This window comes from Cherax quadricarinatus, chromosome 43, assembly GCF_038502225.1.
Source record: "Cherax quadricarinatus isolate ZL_2023a chromosome 43, ASM3850222v1, whole genome shotgun sequence".
NCBI lineage: Eukaryota > Metazoa > Arthropoda > Malacostraca > Decapoda > Parastacidae > Cherax > Cherax quadricarinatus.
The window spans coordinates 20,969,561-20,993,719 of NC_091334.1; the positions used below are offsets into that span (position 1 = coordinate 20,969,561).

At 41.5% G+C, this 24,159-nt stretch overlaps 2 protein-coding genes across 4 annotated transcripts in view; both read right to left on the reverse strand.

Annotated features, from left to right (window-relative positions):
- The window catches only part of LOC128694314 (polyamine-modulated factor 1-binding protein 1), a 38,442-nt gene extending 24,083 nt beyond the window's left edge, over positions 1-14,359 (reverse strand). For all 3 annotated transcript variants that reach the window (XM_070093661.1, XM_070093660.1, XM_053784403.2), the window contains exons 1-4: positions 14,315-14,359; positions 13,369-13,518; positions 8,799-8,924; positions 7,768-7,929 (exon numbers count right to left, since the gene is read on the reverse strand). In XM_070093661.1, the coding sequence (XP_069949762.1) occupies positions 7,768-7,929; positions 8,799-8,906 (270 nt within the window). In that variant the 5' untranslated portion in view covers positions 8,907-8,924; positions 13,369-13,518; positions 14,315-14,359. The remainder of the gene's footprint in view (positions 1-7,767; positions 7,930-8,798; positions 8,925-13,368; positions 13,519-14,314) is intronic.
- A 6,153-nt stretch (positions 14,360-20,512) lies between these two features.
- Positions 20,513-24,159, reverse strand: part of LOC128694136 (adventurous-gliding motility protein Z-like) — a 90,760-nt gene continuing 87,113 nt past the window's right edge. The window contains 5 exon segments of the mRNA XM_070093475.1: positions 20,513-20,577; positions 20,580-20,610; positions 21,046-21,165; positions 21,748-21,927; positions 22,661-22,744. Of these exon segments, the coding sequence (XP_069949576.1) occupies positions 20,513-20,577; positions 20,580-20,610; positions 21,046-21,165; positions 21,748-21,927; positions 22,661-22,744 (480 nt within the window).

Consider the following 24,159-nt stretch of genomic DNA (forward strand, 5'->3'; position numbering starts at 1 on the left):
AAGAGTAAGGTGATGAGGGTATCAAATGATTTAGATAAAGAAAAATTGGATATCAAATTGGGGAAGAGGAGTATGGAAGAAGTGAATGTTTTCAGATACTTGGGAGTTGACGTGTCGGCGGATGGATCTATGAAGGATGAGGTTAATCATAGAATTGATGAGGGAAAAAAGGTGAGTGGTGCGTTGAGGTATATGTGGAGTCAAAAAACGTTATCTATGGAGGCAAAGAAGGGAATGTATGAAAGTATAGTAGTACCAACACTCTTATATGGGTGTGAAGCTTGGGTGGTAAATGCAGCAGCGAGGAGACGGTTGGAGGCAGTGGAGATGTCCTGTTTAAGGGCAATGTGTGGTGTAAATATTATGCAGAAAATTCGGAGTGTGGAAATTAGGAGAAGGTGTGGAGTTAATAAAAGTATTAGTCAGAGGGCAGAAGAGGGGTTGTTGAGGTGTTTTGGTCATTTAGAGAGAATGGATCAAAGTAGAATGACATGGAAAGCATATAAATCTATAGGGGAAGGAAGGCGGGGTAGGGGTCGTCCTTGAAAGGGTTGGAGAGAGGGGGTAAAGGAGGTTTTGTGGGCAAGGGGCTTGGACTTCCAGCAAGCGTGCGTGAGCGTGTTAGATAGGAGTGAATGGAGACGAATGGTACTTGGGACCTGACGATCTGTTGGAGTGTGAGCAGGGTAATATTTAGTGAAGGGATTCAGGGAAACCGGTTATTTTCATATAGTCGGACTTGAGTCCTGGAAATGGGAAGTACAATGCCTGCACTTTAAAGGAGGGGTTTGGGATATTGGCAGTTTGGAGGGATATGTTGTGTATCTTTATATGTGTATGCTTCTAGACTGTTGTATTCTGAGCACCTCTGCAAAAACAGTGATAATGTGCGAGTGTGATGAAAGTGTTGAATGATGATGAAAGTATTTTCTTTTTGGGGATTTTCTTTCTTTTTTTGGGTCACCCTGCCTCGGTGGGAGACGGCCGACTTGTTGAAAAAAAAAAAAAAAAAAAAAAAATTGAAATTAGAAATTTGGTAATAAGTAATACATATTTTATGAAAAAGAGGATAAATAAATATACAAGGTATGATGCAGCACATAATGAAAGTAGTTTGTTAGATTATGTATTGGTGGATAAAAGGTTGATGGGTAGGCTCCAGGATGTACGTGTTTATAGAGGGGCAACTGATATATCGGATCATTATTTAGTTGTAGCTACAGTTAGAGTAAGAGGTAGATGGGAAAAGAGGAAGGTGGCAACAACAAGTAAGAGGGAGGTGAAAGTGTATAAACTAAGGGAGGAGGAAGTTCGGGTGAGATATAAGCAACTATTGGCAGAAAGGTGGGCTAGCGCAAAGATGAGTAGTGGGGGGGTTGAAGAGGGTTGGAATAGTTTTAAAAATGCAGTATTAGAATTTGGGGCAGAAGTTTGTGGTTATAGGAGGGTGGGGGCAGGAGGAAAGAGGAGTGATTGGTGGAATGATGAAGTAAAGGGTGTAATAAAAGAGAAAAAGGTAGCTTATGAGAGGTTTTTACAAAGCAGAAGTGTTATAAGAAGAGCAGAGTATATGGAGAGTAAAAGAAAGGTGAGAGAGTGCAAAAGGAGAGCAGATGATAGAATGGGAGAGGCACTGTCAAGAAATTTTAATGAAAATAATAAAAAATTTTGGAGTTAAACACGTTAAGAAAGCCTAGGGAAAATATGGATTTGTCAGTTAAAAACAGAGTAGGGGAGTTAGTAGATGGGGAGAGGGAAGTATTAGGTAGATGGCAAGAATATTTTGAGGAACTTTTAAATGTTGAGGAAGAAAGGGAGGCGGTAATTTCATGCACTGGCCAGGGAGGTACACCATCTGTTAGGAGTGAAGAAGAGCAGAATGTAAGTGTGGTGGAGGTACGTGAGGCATTACGTAGAATGAAAGGGGGTAAAGCAGCTGGAACTGATGGGATCATGACAGAAATGTTAAAAGCAGGGGGAGATATAGTGTTGGAGTGGTTGGTATTTTTGTTTAATAAATGTATGAAAGAGTGGAAGGTACCTAGGGATTGGCGGAGAGCATGTATAGTCCCTTTATATAAAGGGAAAGGGGGCAAAAGAGATTGTAAAAATTATAGAGGAATAAGTTTACTGAGTGTAGGTAGTAGGTTGGTAGACAGCAACCGCCCAGGGAGGTACTACCATCCTGCCAATTGAGTGTAAAACGAAAGCCTGTAATTGTTTTACATGATGGTAGGATTGCTGGTGTCCTTTTTTCTGTCTCGTAAACATGCAAGATTTCAGGTACGTCTTGCTACTTCTGCTTACACTTAGGTCACACTACACATGTACAAGCATATATATACACACACCCCTCTGGGTTTTCTGCTATTTTCTTTCTAGTTCTTGTTCTTGTTTATTTCCTCTTATCTCCATGGGGAAGTGGAACAGAATTCTTCCTTCGTAGGCCATGCGTGTTGTAAGAGGCGACTAAAATGTCGGGAGCAAGGGGCTAGTAATCCCTTCTCCTGTATAAATTACTAAATTTAAAAAGAGAAACTTTTGTTTTTCTTTTTTGGCCACCCTGCCTCGGTGGAATACGGCCAGTTTGTTGAAAGAAGAAGTAGTTTACTGAGTATACCAGGAAAAGTATATGGTAGGGTTATAATTGAAAGAATTAGAGGTAAGACAGAATGTATGATTGCGGATGAGCAGGGAGGCTTCAGAGTGGGTAGGGGATGTTTAGATCAAGTGTTTACATTGAAGCATATATGTGAACAGTATTTAGATAAAGGTAGGGAAGGTTTTATTGCATTTATGGATATAAAAAAGGCATATGATAGAGTGGATAGAGGAGCAATGTGGCATATGATGCAAGTATATGGAATAGGTGGTAAGTTACTAAATGCTGTTAAGAGTTTTTATGAGGATAGTGAGGCTCAGGTTAGGGTGTGTAGAAGAGAGGGAGACTACTTCCCGGTAAAAGTAGGTCTTAGACAGGGATGTGTAATGTCACCATGGTTGTTTAATATATTTATAGATGGGGTTGTAAAAGAAGTAAATGCTAGGGTGTTCAGGAGAGGGGTGGGATTAAATTATGGGGAATCAAATTCAAAATGGCAATTGACAGTTACTTTTTGCTGATGATACTGTGCTTATGGGAGATTCTAAAGAAAAATTGCAAAGGTTAGTGGATGAGTTTGGGAATGTGTGTAAAGGTAGAAAGCTGAAAGTGAACATAGAAAAGAGTAAGGTGATGAGGGTATCAAATGATTTAGATAAAGAAAAATTGGATATCAAATTGGGGAAGAGGAGTATGGAAGAAGTGAATGTTTTCAGATACTTGGGAGTTGACGTGTCAGCGGATGGATTTATGAAGGATGAGGTTAATCAAAGAATTGATGAGGGAAAAAAGGTGAGTGGTGCGTTGAGGTATATGTGGAGTCAAAAAACGTTATCTATGGAGGCAAAGAAGGGAATGTATGAAAGTATAGTAGTACCAACACTCTTATATGGATGTGAAGCTTGGGTGGTAAATGCAGCAGCGAGGAGATGGTTGGAGGCAGTGGAGATGTCCTGTCTAGGGCAATGTGTGGTGTAAATATTATGCAGAAAATTCGGATTGTGGAAATTAGGAGAAGGTGTGGAGTTAATAAAAGCATTAGTCAGAGGGCAGAAGAGGGGTTGTTGAGGTGGTTTGGTCATTTAGAGAGAATGGATCAAAGTAGAATGACATGGAAAGCATATAAATCTATGGGGAAGGAAGGAGGGGTAGGGGTCGTCCTCGAAAGGGTTGGAGAGAGGGGGTAAAGGAGGTTTTGTGGGCGAGGGGCTTGGACTTCCAGCAAGCGTGCGTGAGCGTGTTAGATATGAGTGAATGGAGACGAATGATACTTGGGACCTGACGATCTGTTGGAGTGTGAGCAGGGTAATATTTAGTGAAGCAATTCAGGGAAACCGGTTATTTTCATATAGTCGGACTTGAGTCCTGGAAATGGGAAGTACAATGCCTGCACTTTAAAGGAGGGGTTTGGGATATTGGCAGTTTGGAGGGATATGTTGTGTATCTTTATACGTATATGCTTCTAAACTGTTGTATTCTGAGCACCTCTGCAAAAACAGTGATAATGTGTGAGTGTGGTGAAAGTGTTGAATGATGATGAAAGTATTTTCTTTTTGGGGATTTTCTTTCTTTTTTGGGTCACCCTGCCTCGGTGGGAGACGGCAGACTTGTTGAAAAAAAAAAAATAATAATATATGTTTATTAACAGTGATATATCTTTTACCTCCAGCTGAGTAAACTGCAACCTCATCACTTTAATTAAAACCATTGACTTAGATACAGAAACTGTATATGCTGAATTGCCTCTTAACCCTTTGAGGGTTTCGGACGTACTAGTACGTCTTACGCGCAGGGTTTTTTGACGTACTAGTACGCAGAAATTCTAGCGCCGTCAAATCTCGCGGGAAAAGGCTGGTAGGCCTACATGTGAGAAAATGGGTCTGTGTGGTCGGTGTGCGTGGTAGAAAAAAAATTTGGGACCCAGTGGTGCATTGTGGGAACGCCATCTTAGTAAACAATATCCAACATGCCTCGCAGTAAGAAGCTCCTCACTCCTCGGCGAATTGGGACACTTTTGTTCCCCAGTGACAGTTCTAATACAGATGGAAGTGCCAGTGAAGATGAGTTTCAAGGTTTTGGTGAGGTTTTGACCGAAACTAATGACCATAATATCGGTAATAGTGAGGAAAACCCAGACGACCCTCAGCCTTCCACCTCTGGTGCTGGGCCGCCTTGTTCACGTTCAGTTGTACCAGAATCCAAGAGGAAACTTCTATTTTCCCAAATCCCAGACTCAGATGAGAGCATGGGTGATGATAGTGATAGTGAATATGAACTACAAGCTCTTCAAACTAGTTCCAGTAGTGATAGTGAAGTGCAATATTCCCCAGTGAAGCGTCAGTATATACGACGATATATGAGCTCTGGTAGAGTGCCATATGCAATTCCAAGGGGAAGGAGTGCATCTCAGAGTACATCCCGTGGCTGTACAACAGGAACAGAGTGAAAATGACGATGATACTGTTGCAATTGGGATGGAAAATGTGTGTGGTGGTAGTGGTGCAGGCGGTAAGGCACCAGCAGTGGGCCATGCTGCCACCCACGCTGCTGCCTCAGCTGATCTACATACAACAAAGGCCACCATCCCCCACCCACCCACCACACCAGCCTCCACAACCACAACCTCCACAACCACAACCACCTGTCATTGTCCAGTACCCACCAGCAGACCGCACCTGGGATTGGCAGGAAGCTGTCAATTTTGTTCCAAATGCCCACCAGTTTGATGACAGCCAAAGTGGAATACGGCCATCTTGTACACTTGGGAACAATGCCACTGAACTGGAATGTTTCGAGTTATTCTTTGACGAACCACTGATGGAAAGTATTGTCATGGAAAGCAACACATACTACGAGTACACCATGGCAAACACATTACTTTCACTAAAATCACGTCTACACCAGTGGAAGGAGGCAACTGTGGCTGAGATGTATCTTTTCTTTGCCACAATAATGCTTATGCCACATGTGTATAGGCACAAAGTGAAATCATACTGGTCAACAGACCGCATGATTGCAACCCCAGGTTTCAGTGATATAATGCCAGTGAATCGATTTGTGCTAATGTTACATATGCTTCACTTCTCAGACAAAACCAGGCCTGACAGAAACGACAGGTTATATAAGATTAGGAATGTGTTTGTGTATCTGAAAGAGAAATTCAGTACGCATTTTTATCCCTTCAGGAAGCTTGTAATTGACGAGTCTTTGATTCTGTTTAAAGGAAGACTTTCTTTCAAGCAGTACATACCAAGCAAGAGGAAACGCTTTGGTATAAAGTTGTTTGTGCTTTGTGATTGTTACAGTGGTCTGGTATTGGATATTACTGTGTACACTGGAAGTTATACATTGCAAAATACCAGGAAGTTATTGGGCATCTCAGATGATGTGGTTAGAACAATGATAGAACCATACCTTGGTAAGGGGCATATATTATATACAGATAACTGGTACACAAGCCCCTCACTCTGTGATTTTTTGCGAGTGAACATGACAGATGTGTGGGGCACAGTGTGTGCAAATCGGAAACATATGCCCAGGTTTGACGCTGGCACTCGTAGAGGTGAGGTGCAGGCGTTTGCTGCCAATGACATCGTGGCATTTCGGTGGCATGACAAACGAGATGTCACACTGTTGTCATCAGTTCACCCTAATGAAATGGCAGACAGTGGCAGGCAGCATAGAGAGAGCAATGAACTCATTCTAAAACCTGCAGCTGTGATTGATTACACCTTCAACATGCGTTCAGTGGACAAATGTGACATGCAGATTGGGTTTGCTGATTGTGTTCGCAAGAGTTATAAGTGGTACATAAAACTCTTTTTCCATCTTCTGGACATTTCCATGCTCAATGCTTATAATATGTATAAGATGAGGACCAGAAACAAACCACAGTACGGCGAATTCTGTTTGTCTGTCATCAGACAAATAGTATTCAAGTACCAAGGAACAACACCTGCAATTGACCGCCCACCAAATTATCAACAACTACCTGCTCGTCTGAAGCATGGTGATCACTTCCTGGTAAAAGTGCCTGCTACTGCTTTCAAGAAAAAGGCTCAGAAGAGGTGTTACATCGGTTCACATACAAAAAAACGCCCACAACAACGCAGAGACACTCGTTTTGTGTGTGAGGAATGTAAAACACCACTGTGCATGACACCATGTTTCAAAGAGTTCCACAAGCTGCAGAACTTCTAGAAACATTCCCTGTGACTGTATATGTGTATATAAAATATAGAAAAATAGTAATAAACAATTTCATATCGTTTGTTTGTGTAAATATTTTCTATAAACAAAATAATGACAACAGTGTTTATGCCCTTACTGTGTAGTATTGAAAAAGAAATAACTTACAATATACTGATCATGTTGGCCTCAGAGGCCATAAAAGTTACTCAGAAAAAGAAAAATTGAAAAATAATTGAAAATAGTACATAAAGTAAATAGAAAAACACCGGGTGACGGCAGTCGGCGATGTTACCAGATGTTGTTCAATTTTGGCAAACTTCACGCCTCCATATCTCGGTAAGTATTGACGGTAAAATTTTTTTGTTTAGCCTATAATGTTTAGAAGGAAAAACTATTTTTCATAAGAAAAAATAATTTTTTTTTTTTTTGAAATTTGGCCGACCCTGAGAACGAGTTTCGGAGAGGGCCTGTCGACCCTCAAAGGGTTAAAATTATTACTGCATTTAACAGTCAACATCTCCATCATAGGTGTACGAGTATATGGTAGTTGTAAAAACTAGACTAGTATTAGCTGGCCCAAATGTTTGCATAATGAGGGGCTTTCCAAAATCACTATGCCATAAAGATATGGAACTACCACAACTGAAACAACACCTTGCATTTTTTAAACATTTTTTTCTTTGCATGTGTATTGTTACACACTGGTACCTAAGGGATGGTAGGTAGGTAAGCAAGGAGAGTTTGAGAAGATAGTCTAGTAAATATGATGGATTTAGGTAGATGGGATAACAGGACTAGAGTCCAGGAGATAGGACGTACAGTGCATGCATTTTGAAGGGTTGAAGTTGTTGCGCTACCACTTGTGTCATAACCTCTCACCACCTGTGTTGTGACCTCTCACCACCTATGTTGTGACCTATCACCACCTGTGCTAGTAACCAGAACTTTAATGAGAATTTCAATATATGGGATACCTTAATCTCCTTCAGTTGTTTCTCGATGGCAACTAATTGCTCGACCTTCATGGCCAGTTGATCCTTGGCTTCCTGGGCATGATCCCTCACCTTGCGGAGGTCGTTCTCAAGGCTCGATACCTGCTCTTGAAGGCGACACTTATCCTTCGACAAGCGGTGGATCTGTAGGGGTGTGTTGAGGTAAGTCACTACAAAGACAAAAGTGATTTTTTATGCTTGTCAAGATGACTATGTTTACAATGTCTGGTAATGCAGTTACCTAGTTGTGAGCATGTAATGTTTTTGAACACACTGGCCATCTCCCACTGAGGCAGGGTGATTTAAAAAGAAAAATGAAAGTTTTTCCTTTTAAATTTAGTAATTTATACATGAGAAGGGGTTACTAGCCCCTTGCTCCCAGTATTTTAGTCGCCTCTTACTACATGAACTACTTATGGAGGAAGGATTCTTCTCCTGCACATAATTGCTTATTGGTAATTACCCAGTGCCTCTTTTGTATGCCTGAATGCTTGCATGCATGTGTTATTACCTGTTGTGTTGGTGAAATTATCTACGCTTAATTATCTATTTGCGAGTGCCATTAAGCTAAGGCCAAAAATAGCAGTGCCTGGCATATTTGAAGTGGTGAGAATTAAGAGTTCTTTTTAGCATGAATTAAAAATTGCTATCACTCCATTTTGCTCAAGACAACAAAAGTAAGTTGATACCCGACTTTCAGGGGCAGTGCCAAAATTTTGTTACTACAGGGACTTAGGGGTTGCCATGTGTTTGCCACATGGGAGCTAGGAAACTTGTTTTTAGACATTATTATTAGCACTGTTTTCATATAGGGGGCTATGGGAATTTTGGGGGCTTCAGCCCTCAAGCTTCCCTTTAGCACCACTGTTGCTTACTTCATTGGAATAAACATGAAATCCCAAGGAAACCTCCCACTATACAGATTAAAATTTTTTGCAAAATACTATGCATCCATAAGCAATTCCTAAATTGTGCCCTCACTAAGAACAAGAGGGAAGAGTACTGCTGCTAACCTGTTCTTCTAAGGCATTACATTCCCGGATAAGACTGAGAACCTGCTCATGGGCATGGCCTCTCTCCTCCTCTGCTGCGCTCTTCTCCAGCTTTGTTGACTCCAGCATTTCTTGAAAGGTATCCAGCTACAGAGAAAACAAAGTTATCACTCATCAGTATACAGTTGGTGAAAAATTATGCTTAAATTTATGATATAATAAACTTAGATATAATGGACTTTTGAAATAACAAAATAGACTGGTTAAATTTTACTTTCAACTTGGTGGGAGACAGCCGACATGTTGAAAAAAAAATCATAAATTATAAACCATACCACGGGCGGGATTGAACCCGCGGTCAGAGAGTCTCAAAACTCCAGACCGTCTCGTTAGCCACTGGTATGGTTTGTTTGCAATCGTGTCATTACGATTTCGTGAGTCATAAATTATATTAGGTACAAAGTAGAGCAAATTATATTAGGTACAGAGTAGAATACAGCTTCTCCTCACTTAATGACAGAGTTCTGTTGCTAAGACCACATTGGTAAATGAATTTGTTGCTACGTGAGGAGAGGCTGTATTTGGCTTTTCTGTGACTCTTAAAATTATTCTGACTTAACAGACGTTCAGACACCAAATTTTATGGCAAAAAGATGCTTCGGTGTTGAGGATGCTGTGCCCTCCCAATCCTAACAGGTTAAGATTAGGAAAAAACTTTCCTAAAACGAGCTAAGCATGCTAAATTTACAGGAAACTGCACCATAAAAGTGCTAAATTTATGTGAAGTAGTACATTCTCACTCTCCAGCATACAGGATATTATCCTAGATCTGCTAAATCCCAATCAGCCATTTCTTCCTCAGTGTGTGTAGCTGTTTCTCATTGTGACTGGCTGTGGTCTCTTTCCACTCGCTGTCTCACTGCGTGCAAGTGGATGTATCGATGGCTAAAACTGCATGTAGACTTGTGATGGTTCTTTCACAGGTTTTAAAAAATATTTTTTAAGTTTACTAATTTGATTATATAAAAAGTAGAATATTTACTGTTATGCAGGCAACTGCATTACTGTAATAGTACAAATAATCCCAGTGTAGTAGTCGACATGTATTATTATTATTATTATTATAATCAAGGGGGAAGCGCTAAACCCGGAGGATAATACAGCGCCTGGGGGGGGGGATGTGGAAGGCATTCAGGCTTAATTCGGGGAACTGGAGCACAGATCCAATTCCCTAAATCAAGAGCCCCTCACCAACATCAAGGAACCTTCCTTGAGGGGTCGACATGTATTAGACTGGCCAGTTGGACACGAATTAGACGAGTGATTAGAGTCTTCTGGAATATTGACAAAAATCAAATATTTCTGCAACTTTGAGCTCAATTTCAACGTACTTCCAATCCTCAAACCAATCAAAATCACCTCCAGTTCCATAAAGTATTTTCCATTCTATCAAATCATACCAAGAAACTGAGAATAAAACCACAAAAACCATCCAAAAATACACTATAAATTCGCTATTTTAAACCATATACACAGGCACAGTTTTGTTTTTTCTATCATGCACTGTGTTGGGAAGGATTTTTTTTGCTATGATGCACACTCACAACACACAGCCATTCTCTCGTATCTAAGCCAAAATTTACCACTTACAGCTTATCACAAAGTACAGTGGACCCCCGCATACTGTACGCACCGCATAACGTTCAATCCGCATACCGCTCGCTTTTATCGCAAAAATTTTGCCTCGCATACCGCTCAAAAACCCGCTCACCGCTCTTCGTCCGAGACGCGTCCAATGTGCGCCCTTAGCCAGCCTCACATGTGCCGCCGGTGGCATTGTTTACCAGCCAGCCTCCGCGGTAACATCCAAGCATACAATCGGAACATTTCGTATTATTACAGTGTTTTTGGTGATTTTATCTGGAAATTAAGTGACCATGGGCCCCAAGAAAGCTTCTAGTGCCAACCCTACAGCAATAAGGGTGAGAATTACTATAGAGATGAAGAAAAAGATCATTGATAAGTATGAAAGTGGAGTGCATGTCTCCGAGCTGGCAAGGTTGTATAATAAACCCCAATCAACCATCGCTACTATTGGTGGTACAGCTGCTGCTGCTGCTGTACCATCGTCAGCTGCTGCTGCTGCACTGTCAGCTGCTGCTGCTGCTGTAGCACCGTCAGCTGCTGCTGCTGCTGTACCACCGTCAGCTGCTGCTGCTGCTGTACCACCGTCAGCTGCTGCTGCTGTAGTAGCATCTGCTGCTGCTGTAGCATCGTCTGCTGCTGCTGTAGCACTGTCAGCTGCTGCTGCTGTTGTACCACCGTCAGCTGCTGCTGCTGCTGTAGTACCGTCTGCTGCTGCTGTAGCATCGTCTGCTGCTGCTGTATCATCGTCTGCTGCTGCTGTAGCACTGTCAGCTGCTGCTGCTGTTGTACCACCGTCAGCTGCTGCTGCTGTTGTACCACCGTCAGCTGCTGCTGCTGCTGTAGTACCGTCTGCTGCTGCTGTAGCATCGTCTGCTGCTGCTGTAGCACTGTCAGCTGCTGCTGCTGCTGTAGCACTGTTGTTGGTGTGGCTTATTGAGAATACCAAGAAACAATTAACCCCAGAGGATTTGCCACCCAGGATAACCCAAAAAAGTCAGTGTCATCGAAGACTGTCTAACTTATTTCCATTGGGGTCCTTAATCTTGTCTCCCAGGATGCAACCCACACCAGTCGACTAACACCCAGGTGAACAGGGAAAAATGCCTGGAACTAGTGCTCATATTGGTGAATTTAAAGCCAGCAAAGGTTGGTTTGAGAGATTTAAGAATCGTAATGGCATACACAGTGTGATAAGGCCTGTTCTGGAAGAAAATGCCAAACAGGACCTACAGTACTCAGGAGGAAAAGGCACTCCCAGGACACAGTGTCTCATCAGCCATTGCTGCATCTTCAATAAAGGTAAGTGTCATTTATTCTTCATTTAGTAGAGTAGTACATGCACAATATATATTGTGCATGTACTACTCTACTATTGTGCATGTATCCTTCTCTTTTTGTGTAGGAAAATGTATATTTCATGTGGTAAAAATTTTTTTTTCATACTTTTGGGTGTCTTGCACGGATTAATTTGATTTCCATTATTTCTTATGGGGAAAATTCATTTGCATACCGATCATTTCGCATAACAATCAGCCCTCTTGCACGGATTAAAGTCGCTATGCGGGGGTCCACTGTACTAGCACAGACCCTGAGCTCAAAGCCATAGTACTATGACACAGACCCTGAGCTCAAAGCTATAGTATTATGACACAGACCCTGAGCTCAAAGCCATAGTACTATGACATGGACCCTGAGCTCAAAGCTACAATACTATGACACGGACCCTGAGCTCAATGCCACAGTACTATGACACGGACCCTGAGCTCAAAGCTATATGCACTACGACACGGACCCTGAGCTCAAAGCTATAGTATTACGACACGGACCCTGAGCTCAAAGCTATAGTACTACTGCATGGACCCTGAAAGGGTTTATATCAGGATTGTTTGAGGAGAGTAAAAATATTATTAACAGGTGGTCCGATAGTAAACAGGCCAATTAGCCTACTGATACTACCCGTAGTCCATCCAACTCCATCATCTGGTTACCTTAGCCTATCAGTACTAAGCGCAAGCAAACGTTTACAATTAATTAGGGTTATTTTTGTTATTTATTCATTACTTTATACAAAATGGCTTACACAATTCATTATTAGGTCATACACCAGAGCTCAGATTACTGTCTAGTATCAAAATGCTTCTCTAGGCGTAGGCTGAGGCCTATGAGCAAAGTAACCTTAGACATCAAGATACTGGGTAAATTTTCAAAACATTTTCCCAATTTTGGTAAAAAATAGCTTCACCGATACCGTAAAATACAGCAATCACCCTTCCCCCCAAGTAGTATATTACATTGAGAGGTTACTAATATAATTTGCATACTAGTGGCTTTCTTTTGTGCCTAACAATGTTTTATTACATGTAAATACATGTATCTAGGGAAGTACTACCGTCCTGCCAAGTGAGTGTAAAATGGAATCTTGTAATTGTTTTACATGATGGTAGGATTGTTGGTGTCTTTTTTCTGCCTCTTAAACATGCAAGATTTCAGGTACATCTTGCTACTTCTACTTACACTTAGGTCACACTACACATACATGTACAAGCATATATATATACACACCCCTCTGGGTTTTCTTCTATTTTCTTTCTAGTTCTTGTTTTGTTGTTTATGTCTTCTTATCTCCATGGGGAAGTGGAACAGAATTCTTCCTCCATAAGCCATGCGTGTTGTAAGAGGCGACTAAAATGCCGGGAGCAAGGGCCTAGTAACCCCTTCTCCTGCATAAATTACTAAATTTAAAAAGAGAAACTTTCGTTTTTCTTTTTGGGCCACCCTGCCTTGGTGAGATACGGCTGGTTTGTTGAAAAAAAAAAAAAAATTATCTTTGTACCATGTGAAACTAAATGACAATTCTGAATTTGAATTAACTGTTATTTGCAAAGTATTTTGGCAAGTTTAATATTTTTCAAAATTAAAACCCTTAACAATTTTATACAAATACCTGCTGCAAGGTCTTGGCCAGCTGGGCTTGGTGAAGGTGGCAGTTGTTACAGCTGTAATTGTCAGTGTGAGTGAGAGAGTGCCGCTCCTCAAGGTCATCACAGTGCTGCTGCCACGTCTGTCTCTCCTCCTGCACACCCTCTAACCTCGCCTGTCACGAACAGTACAGATATAGCCTGGGTATAAAATCACTTCACAATGAAACATTGTGGAAAATTGCAAGGGCAATAATTTCATATAGCACAGTCACCTCCAACCCCACACTCAACAGCATTTGATTATTTATTTTAATGCATTCTGAAAATTTCTCACTTAAAAACTGATGAGAATCTAAAAACAGTCATCACTTATTGCTTTTACAATATTTCAGTTTTAAAAATGGAAGAAAATGTGTAGGGGTGGCTGTGTCATGAACCTGTTTGTCATTCAGAGCAATGATTGATGGAGACTGAGATCTGTTCACTGTGAAAATGTGCAAGGGAAAATGAAAGTGGGTCAAACACAAGTGTGTATATTGCCCAAAGGGCAACATATACATGTGACGTACTCTCACTGACCAGGCAAGGAAATAAACAGGAAATGCTGCTACAGAATATACCACAGTATCCTACTGCACCTTCCCTCTCTCTTACTGCCTCCCTTTCTCTTGTCATACCTTCTTGATTCCCTTCCCTTACCACCGCTCCCTTCCTCTCTCCCTGCTTTCTTCCTTCCCTATCATGCCTCTCTCTTTCCCTCAATTTTTCTGTGCCTCTCTCCTTGATTTTTCCTCCCCATTCTCCCTGCTGTGTTCCTCCCTCTTGCTCTGTTTTTCTCTCTCTTTGATTCTCATTCTTTAACCAGGTCTTCTTCCTTATCTTTTTTTTCCCATCTCTCACAAACTCCACTCACCCCCCTCCTGTCTCACACCAATCCTCCTCCTCCTCTCCTTACTGTTTTTCCCTCACCTTCAGGAGACAGTTCCCCTCTGTGAGCCTCAAGATTTGTGTATGGTGGTCCCCATCACTCCCTCCTGGTGGCCTCCTTTTGGGGGCTGCCGAAAGGGAGTCTCGCCTCTTTCTGCCTCTTTCACCACTGTCTCTGATTCTCCCAGTCGACCCCACCTGTGCCAGCGCCTCCTCAAGACTTCTCCCTGTACCACCGAGAACAACCAGGTGAGACGATGGTGGTAGTTCAAATTAAAATTCAAATTTTTTATTTCTTGCACAGTACACAGTGGTTAAACACAAAGAAAGTAAATAGCATGCCTGAGCATTTTGGCTCATTTTTGGCTTATTCTCTATGTGCTGCATTTTCCCTTTTCCTTCTTACCTGAATTTTAGATATCCAGCTATGGTCATCTAAATTTTTCAATCCTTATGCAGAATTAACGCCATTATTTTACATGCACAGAAGCAATGTATGATGCTTGCTTCAAGCAGCAACTAACAATATTCATTGTTTATGGCAGCTATTTACATTTGGTTACGTTTTTTAATCAATAGATTTGTAAGAAGAAGAATATACAGCAAGAAATTACACTACAAAAAAAAAAAGTCACTGACTCGACTAGCATCTTCAAAGAGGCAATGAGAATGTGAGCAACCTCAATTAGAATGTGACAGCCTTAATGAGAATGTAAACAGCCTCAATGAGAATGTCACAGCCTTTAAAGAGAATGTGCAGCTCAATGAGAATGTGTATATGCATGGCTTCAATGAGAATGTACACATCTTCAATTTTTTTTTTTTTTTTTTTTTCAACAAGTCGGCCGCCCCCCCAGAGCAGGGTGACCCAAAAGAAAGAAAATCCCAAAAAGAAAATACTTTCATCATCATTCAACACTTTCACCACACTCACACATTATCACTGCTTTGCAGAGGTGCCTAGAATACAACAGCTTAGAAGCATATACGTATAAAGATACACAACATATCCCTCCAAACTGCCATATCCCAAACCACTCCTTTAAAGTGCAGGCATTGTACTTCCCATTTCCAGGACTCAAGTCCACTATATGAAAATAACCGGTTCCCCGAATCCTCACTAAAAATTACCTGCTCAACTCCAACAGATCGCCAGGTCCCAAGTAATTAATCGCCCCCATTCACTCCTATCTAACACGCCACGCACGCTTTCTGGAAGTCCAAGCCCTTACCCAAAACCTCCTTTACCCCTCTCTCCAACCCTTTTGAGGACCACCCTACCCTCCTTCCTTCCCCCATAGATTTATATTTTCCCTGTCATTTTTACTTTGATCCATTCTTCTAAAAAGACCAAACCACCCCAACAACCCTCTTCTGCCCTCTGACTAATACTTTATTAACTCACACCTTCTCCTAATTTCACACTCCGAATTTTCTGCATAATATTTAACCACACATTGCCCTTAAACAGGACATCTCCACTGCCTCCAACCGCTCTCCTGCTGCATTTACCACCAAGCTTCACCCATATAAGAGTGTTGTACTACTATACTATCATTCCTTCTTTGCCTCCATAGATAACGTTTTTGACTCCACATATACCTCAACGCACCACTCACCTTTTTCCCTTGTCAATTCTATGATTAACCTCATCCTTCATAAATCCATCCCGACACGTCAACTCCAAGTATCTGAAACATCTACTTCTTCCATACTCCTCCTCCCAATTTGATATCCAATTTTTCTTTATCTAAATCATTTGACACCCTATCACCTTACTCTTTCTATGTTCACTTTCAACTTTCTACCTTTACACACATTCCCAAACTCATCCACTAACCTTTGCAATTTTTCTTTAGAATCTCCCATAAGCACAGTATCATCAGCAAAAAGTAACTGTGTTCAATTCCATTTTGAATTTGATTCCCATAATTTAATCCACCCTCTCCCAAACACCCTAGCATTTACTTCTTACAACCCCATCTATAAATATATTAAACAACCATGGTGACATTACACATCCCTGTCTAAGACCTACTTTTCCCGGGAAGTATTCTCCTCTTCTACACACCCCTAACCTGAGCCTCACTATCCTCATAAAACTCTTTACAGCATTTAATAACTTACCACCTATTCCATATACTTGCAACATCTGCCACATTGCTCCTCTATCCACTCCATCATCATGCCTTTCTAAATCCATAAATGCAATAAACACTTCCTATCTTTATCTAAATACTGTTCACACATAGCTTCAATGTAAACACCTGATCTACACATCCCCTACCCACTCTAATAATAATAATAATAATAATAATAATAACACCTTTATTTCTTCCCTATGAGTAAGTGGAACAGAATTCTTCCTCCGTAAGATGCAGTGTTGTAAGAAGGCTATAAAATGCGTGGAGCAAGGGTCTAGTGACTCCTTCTCCTGTATACATTACTAAAGTTATGAAGAGAAACTTTTGTTTTGTTTTCTGGGCACCCTGCCTTGGTGGATATGGCCAGTTTGTTGAAAAATGTACTAGGTATACAAACCTAGCTGATATCAATGACATACTACTGTACAGAAAGTTACTTGTTATGCAAAGCATTTCAGGCAAATTAGATCAGTTTTGTCCTAGGATGAGACCACACCAGTTAACTAACATCCAGGTACCCATTTTACTGATGGGGAACAGACACCCATTTAGGAAACATGCCCAGTGTTTCTACCCTCAACGGAATCGAACCCGACCTCACCGTGAAGCGAGCTTTAGCCACCAGGCTATGGGGAACATGATTAGCTATTGCACATCCACACAGATGTACAATATTGAGAGAACACTGGTTCCCAGATATACTATTAATTTATCACTATGCATTTCAAAAAGTGAGGTGGGTGTGCATCTGGTACTGCGCTCCGGCTTGTATGGGATAGGTGAGAAGAGCATCCTCCAGCCTTCTCACTCTCCTCATGGGTCGTCCTCAGCCGCTCTGCCACTCCTGCCACCTCAGCCTCTTTCACTCTCCTGATAGAGGCAAACAGATTATGAATATTAATTATGAGGAAGATGATTTTCAGTTGGTAACTCAGCTTCATGATATATCATAAAAGCAACACGTAGTACTTCCTCCATTCATTAGAAACATGCCCTTTGTATGTACACACAGTGCATGCGTTTTGCTGCATCAAAGAAAGTAGGTAACCTAAAACAACTATGCAGTATTTGGACATTCTGTATATACTACAGGTAGCATGTAAATAGAATAGGCAAATATATATATATACAATGCAGGACAAACATGTGATGCATCAGCCATGAATTGGGATTCCTGTTTGTTATTATTCAACAAGACCAGTCAGCAAGCTCTTTCAAACCCACACAGGCACATCTGAACAAGGCATCAATCAGTATCTTTAATACTCCAGTAGTTATCTTGCACCACTTTACTCATATGACACCCATCCTCCTGAGAACTGAAAATATGCTGGCACTGCATTAACCATTAACAGGCACTTACCAAGTAACTATCTTACCCAACAGTCAGTAAGCACCTCTCATATAACATTAGCAGTGTGCTGTTAATTAACTTACTAACAAATACATACAACAGTTTCCACTGAGTACCAATCAACAGGCACCTCAGATGCTGTTATGGTTTTCATAAATTCCATTAACCTGGAGGCAGTGTGACTCACCATGTCTTTAATGCGCTGCTCTTTGCAGAGAGATCTTCCTTGCGCCTCTTGCAACTCCTGCTTCCCCTTTTGTCACCTGCTCCTCTGCCCATGCTGCCTCCTTCTGTGCCTGTATAGTCATAGTTCATTACTTTAGACAAGTTCACTATCATGCATTGTCCCATTCCCAATGGTAATTCCTCATGTGTGATATACATTCACCTTGTAAGAATGGTGCATTTCACAAAATGTATGAATATTCTTATTATTATGGTGTGATTACACTTATTATGGCTGCCAGGAACCTTGGACACATCTACTACATGAAGAGATGATGTCTGTGATCACCACCTCTGAGCAAGACAACATAAATCTTTTTTATGTCATTTGGTATCATGACTGACCTGGTCACACCTGGCTAGTTATGATAGGGCCAGGTGTACCTGGTCACACATGGCCCTCTCATTATAACTAGCCTGGTCACACCTGGCCCCATCACACAAATGACCTGGGCACACCTGTCCATAACTGATGGACAGGTACAACCAGGTCACACCTGGATTGTTATGACAGGGGCCCGGTGTGACCTGGCCCATAATCATAACTGACCTGGTTACAACTGGCTTCATAATTATAACACCTGGTCACACCTGGCTCTGGTTTCATGCAGGTGTTTGGTCTCTTTGTGCTAGGAGTCAGTGAGGGCTGTCACCCCGCTGCTCTTCATCCAGCAGCTCCTCCATGGTAGACACTTGGCTTCTGCCTCAAGCTGTGACTGAAGTGATGCCAACTGCAGTAACAGATACAGAAACACAGGAAATATTTGAATGGCAAAACCACACATCTTATTGATCATACAATATATACATTTTCATATTTTAACTAAAACTACTAGGTTTTAATTAGCTGTAAACCCACCTACATATGAAGCTCATACAATGTGCTTCACTAAAAATGATGCTGAAACTATGGATTAACAATACTTACGTGTTAGTCCCAGAAAAGTATAATGAAGTAGGTTTAGTTTCTCTCTCAGGATCTGCTAACAAGATACATCTGAATTGGTCCTGAAAAGACCATCCTTTTCCTTTTGTCCATCTCCATGAGGGGGAAATACTGATTCCAGAAAAAGTATAATGATGTAGATTTAGTTTCTTTCTCAGCATCTGCTAACAAGATATATCTGAACCTGAAGTCATGATAAGACCACCCATTTCCTTCTATCCATCATTATGAGGGTGGTTGTACCTTGTGTCCTTGTGCTGGGAATCACTGGTCACTTTTCTTAAGTCCTGCTGTAGCTCCCCAACTTTGTGTTCCTGCATTGTCACCTCCTTCATCAGCCCTCCACCTGTAGAAACAGTTCTCCTTATATTTTATATTCATATGGAGGTGGCCAGGCAGTGCTTGCACTCTGAAGGAGGGTGGAGGATGTTAGAATTGGAGGGCAATCTGAACTGTGCTGTAGCATACTCAGGCAAGATAGCTACTGAATGAATGATGGTGAATATGTTTCCTTCTTTGGGCCACCTTGCCTTTACAGGAGACAGCTGATAGATGTAAAAAAAAAAAAAAAAAGGCATTATGTATGCCCTCACAGCTGTAATCAGGGCTTAAACTCACGGTCAAGAAGTCCTAGAATTACCAGCTCATTCTCTAAGGCACTGTACCACTGAGTCACAGAACAGTAGTTAAAATGACAAGTTGGTAATTTTAGGATGGCCAGATTATGGTTTAAGCCCTGTTTACTCAATGAAATGCTAATTCATTCATTATAAATTATCAACATATATACAGTACATACCTACTTTCAGCCAATTTACCATTTTATTCCCTTCCTTCAATATTCACTTCTGGCTCTTCACTTTTGCTTTGTTTCAAGCATAAAGTTTCTGCCTCCATTTCATCATCTACACTGATTTTTTTGTTTTAAATATTCTTGCCCATTATCTCCTTAGCACCATGACCTAGCTGGTACCTCACCTCTTTCATTTCAACAGGGAAAGCCGCCATCTTGGTTTTCTATTTAAAAAAAAAAAATTACATATTCTCAATTTGTTTGACAATTAATGCCATACTCATTATTTCATATGTTCTTTGAGTCAAAGACCCCAAACAGCAGATATAACATATTTGAATTATGTTTGGTCTTACAAACCTCAAGGACTGAATAAAATGAAAGGATTAAAATTAGTACTACAAGATACATACAAGCTAATTCTGTTCTTTAATTTCCCCCAAGTGTGAAATTTTGTATACATGAGTTAAAACCTGCTATAAACTTACTCTACAACCCTCTTGCCAGCATTACACACCAACATATCAAGATCTTGTTTAAAATGGCACTAAGAGCCTTCAGGTAACCCAGGACACCTGAGCATTTGTAGAGTCATATGACTGCTTTATGCTAGTTTAACAGGTCTCAGAACTAGCTGGAACCAATTAGTGGTATAGTTTATCTGGCCATAAGGCACTTAGGTTAACTTGGTGTAATGGCTCTGGGACCTGATCATGCAATGTGTGTTGAGGTCCTTCTCATAACCCAGGCATCGAAAGCTGTCTGCATTCTGCTGGGCTCACAAGGTGTTCTCCTTCCTACATACCTCTTCCCTTGCCTCAGTAAGGGCAGCCACTGCCTCCAGCTGTTCCCCAGCCTTTCTACACTCTCACTTGTCTGAAATGATAAAAAATAGTAAAGGTTACACAACTAAAACTGGAACAATTCATAAATGGCTCACAATTTAGAAACGCTAAGTGACACTTCGGTTTGTCATGGACCATTATTAGTCCACAACTAAGGGAAAAAGAAAAGAAAGCCAAAAGATAGGTTAGAAAAGGCCTGTCTTTGGGTTTTCTTCCCATTTTCTTGGCTCAGTTGCAAACTGATGTTCCAGGATGGAGAAAAATGTTGTCTACAGTATACCCTACAAAGCACATGATATTTGTGAACTGCAGGTGGTCAGACAATTGTGACAAACCTTTATGTCTTCCTATGTTTCACTTCTCTTTCATATCCCCCTGCACTCCCCCCCCCCCCAACCTTTCTCCTCCTTTTCCTTTGCCTTCCTGCATCTCTCTCTTCCCTCCTTCCCTGCTACCCAACATTCACCTCTTGAGCAGAGAGTCGCTCCTGCAGTTGAACGTTCCTCTTCTGCAGTTCCTCTGCCCGCTTCTCTGCCTCTGCCCTTGCCTCTGCTGTTGCCGTCACCTCCTCCTCTAGGGTCTGTACCTGCACACAAGACCATGTTATACCTGATGCAAATTCAATTCAAAGGCCATAAGTGAAAGAGCAAGTTTCATCCATCTAGCCCCCCCACTCATACACTATCTCACATATGAACTAACTCATTCACTCTTTCTCACACAAAAATGTGCACACACACACTCACACCACTCCCCTGCACCAAGTGTAGTGGAATAAGAATCTTCTGGAATCTCTCAGGATCCTACAATTACCTATGCAGCTGCTCTTTCTTCCTCCTAGTTGACTCGCTCTGTGGAGCGAGACAACCAGAGGTTTGTACACAAGCTTGGTTACTCACAAACTTTGGAGTTAGCTTGTAGTTACTTACAGTCTACTGCACAAGTTGGTGGCTGTTTATATACTGCTATAGTAGCTGGTGACTGTGTATAGACTACTGTATTATCTTGGGGCTGTTATAGAACATTGTATTAGTTTGCTGGGTACTCCCAGACCACTGCATTACCTACAGCTGCTACAGGCTAGTGTATTAGCTCACTGGGTAATCCCAGACCACTGCATTACTCAGACTACTGAACAAAGCTGTCAGGCTACAGCTCCTGCACCTACCTCCTTCTGAGTCAGAGCCAGCTTATGGGTTGCCTCTTCTGCCTTCCCCTTCCAGTAGGTAATCTGCCGTGTCTCCTGCTTGTGGGCATGGGCAAGGTCCTGCTGGAGGCTGGTCACTCGCCTGCCCAGGGCCCGGTTCTCCTCCTCCAGCACCTCCCCACGGGCACCACTCTCTAACAGCTGACACAAACATGAACACAGTATTGTACCAATGTACTCAATACTACACGTGTTTATTAACAAATTACTGTAAACTGGTTGAGGCCATGCAACTCCTGGGTGATGGGAGGTAATCAGGTTTCATCTAGTCTCAAATTAGATCAAGAGTCCTTCACTGGAATCAAGGTACCCCTGATCAAGAGTACCTTATCAGCATCAAGGTACCCATGATCAAGTCTCAACAGCATGAAGATACCCTCTATCAAGGACCCTTAACTGGCATCAAGGCGCACTAACCCTAGTACGACATTCACATGTGGGTCGTGAGACAGAACTGTGATAAACCTCCCACTAGCTTCAATTACTCTTACCTCACATGCTCAATATCAACAATAAACATCAATTAAAACTGCCATATTTTTTGTGCTCATCAAGTACAGTGTAACTGGGTATATGAAAACTATTTTTTAGAGGTCTACCACTCTAGGGTTTGAGGTGCAGCATTCATTGGTTTTTGAGGTGTATTCTTGAATCTGGCTCTTGGATGATATTTTCTCACACAGTCAGTTTTCTTATAAGCTCCTCTTTACTGAGCGGTTTTTTTAATAGATGCTTCTGAGGAAGTGCATCCAAAATTGAATAACATGTACAATTAAAGTCTTTCCATGCATTATTCAATAAATAGCACGTACTGTTAAGGTGTTTCAACACATTATTCAAGTGAATAGCAAGCCCACACTTCTTTCTTACTCACCTGGGTGAAGGCATGGTGGTGAAGTGACTGAGCCTCTTTTAGTTCCCTCTCCAGCCTCTCTGCTTGTGTTTCCTGTGACATTACCTGAGGGTGTATCCATCCATACCAAAGGTGAATAACATCAGTTAGCAGTCACGTAAAATATATAACATTTTTTTTTTTTTTTTTTTTTTTTTTTTCAACAAGTCGGCCGTCTCCCACCGAGGCAGGGTGACCCAAAAAAGAAAGAAAATCCCCAAAAAGAAAATACTTTCATCATCATTCAACACTTTCACCACCCTCGCACATTATCACTGTTTTTGCAGAGGTGCTCAGAATACAACAGTCTAGAAGCATACACATATAAAGATACACAACATATCCCTCCAAACTGCCAATATCCCAAACCCCTCCTTTAAAGTGCAGGCATTGTACTTCCCATTTCCAGGACTCAAGTCCGACATTATGAAAATAACCGGTTTCCCTGAATCCCTTCACTAAATATTACCCTGCTCACACTCCAACAGATCGTCAGGTCCCAAGTACCATTCGTCTCCATTCACTCCTATCTAACACGCTCACGCACGCTTGCTGGAAGTCCAAGCCCCGTACCCACAAAACCTCCTTTACCCCCTCTCTCCAACCCTTTCGAGGACGACCCCTACCCCGCCTTCCTTCCCTATAGATTTATATGCTTTCCATGTCATTCTACTTTGATCCATTCTCTCTAAATGACCAAACCACCTCAACAACCCCTCTTCTGCCCTCTGACTAATACTTTTATTAACTCCACACCTTCTCCTAATTTCCACACTCCGAATTTTCTGCATAATATTTACACCACACATTGCCCTTAAACAGGACATCTCCACTGCCTCCAACCGTCTCCTCGCTGCTGCATTTACCACCCAAGCTTCACACCCATATAAGAGTGTTGGTACTACTATACTTTCATACATTCCCTTCTTTGCCTCCATAGATAACGTTTTTTGACTCCACATATACCTCAACGCACCACTCACCTTTTTTCCCTCATCAATTCTATGATTAACCTCATCCTTCATAAATCCATCCTCCGACACGTCAACTCCCAAGTATCTGAAAACATTCACTTCTTCCATACTCCTCCTCCCCAATAAAAAAAATTTAACACACTGGCTATTTCCCGGTAAGGTAGAATGACCCCCCCCCCCAAAAAAAAAAAAAAACTATCATTCTTCATTCCCTAGATGTTATTTCAGAAGTTCAAGAAAATTGTAATTCAGGCAGTCCACTGAATTGTAACCTCCCCATCCATCTTTCAGAGTGCAGGCACTGCACTCTGAAGGATGGATGGGGAGCAAACCAGTTTCCTTGAATCCCTTCATAGATGTTATCTTGCTAACACTCCAACAGCACTCCAAATTCCAAAAGCCACTTGCTCTACTCACTTGGAACTAATATACTCACACATACCTGCTGGATGCTCTCATACACACCATTCGAAACCTCATTCAAACCCATACTAAGATGTGTAAGAA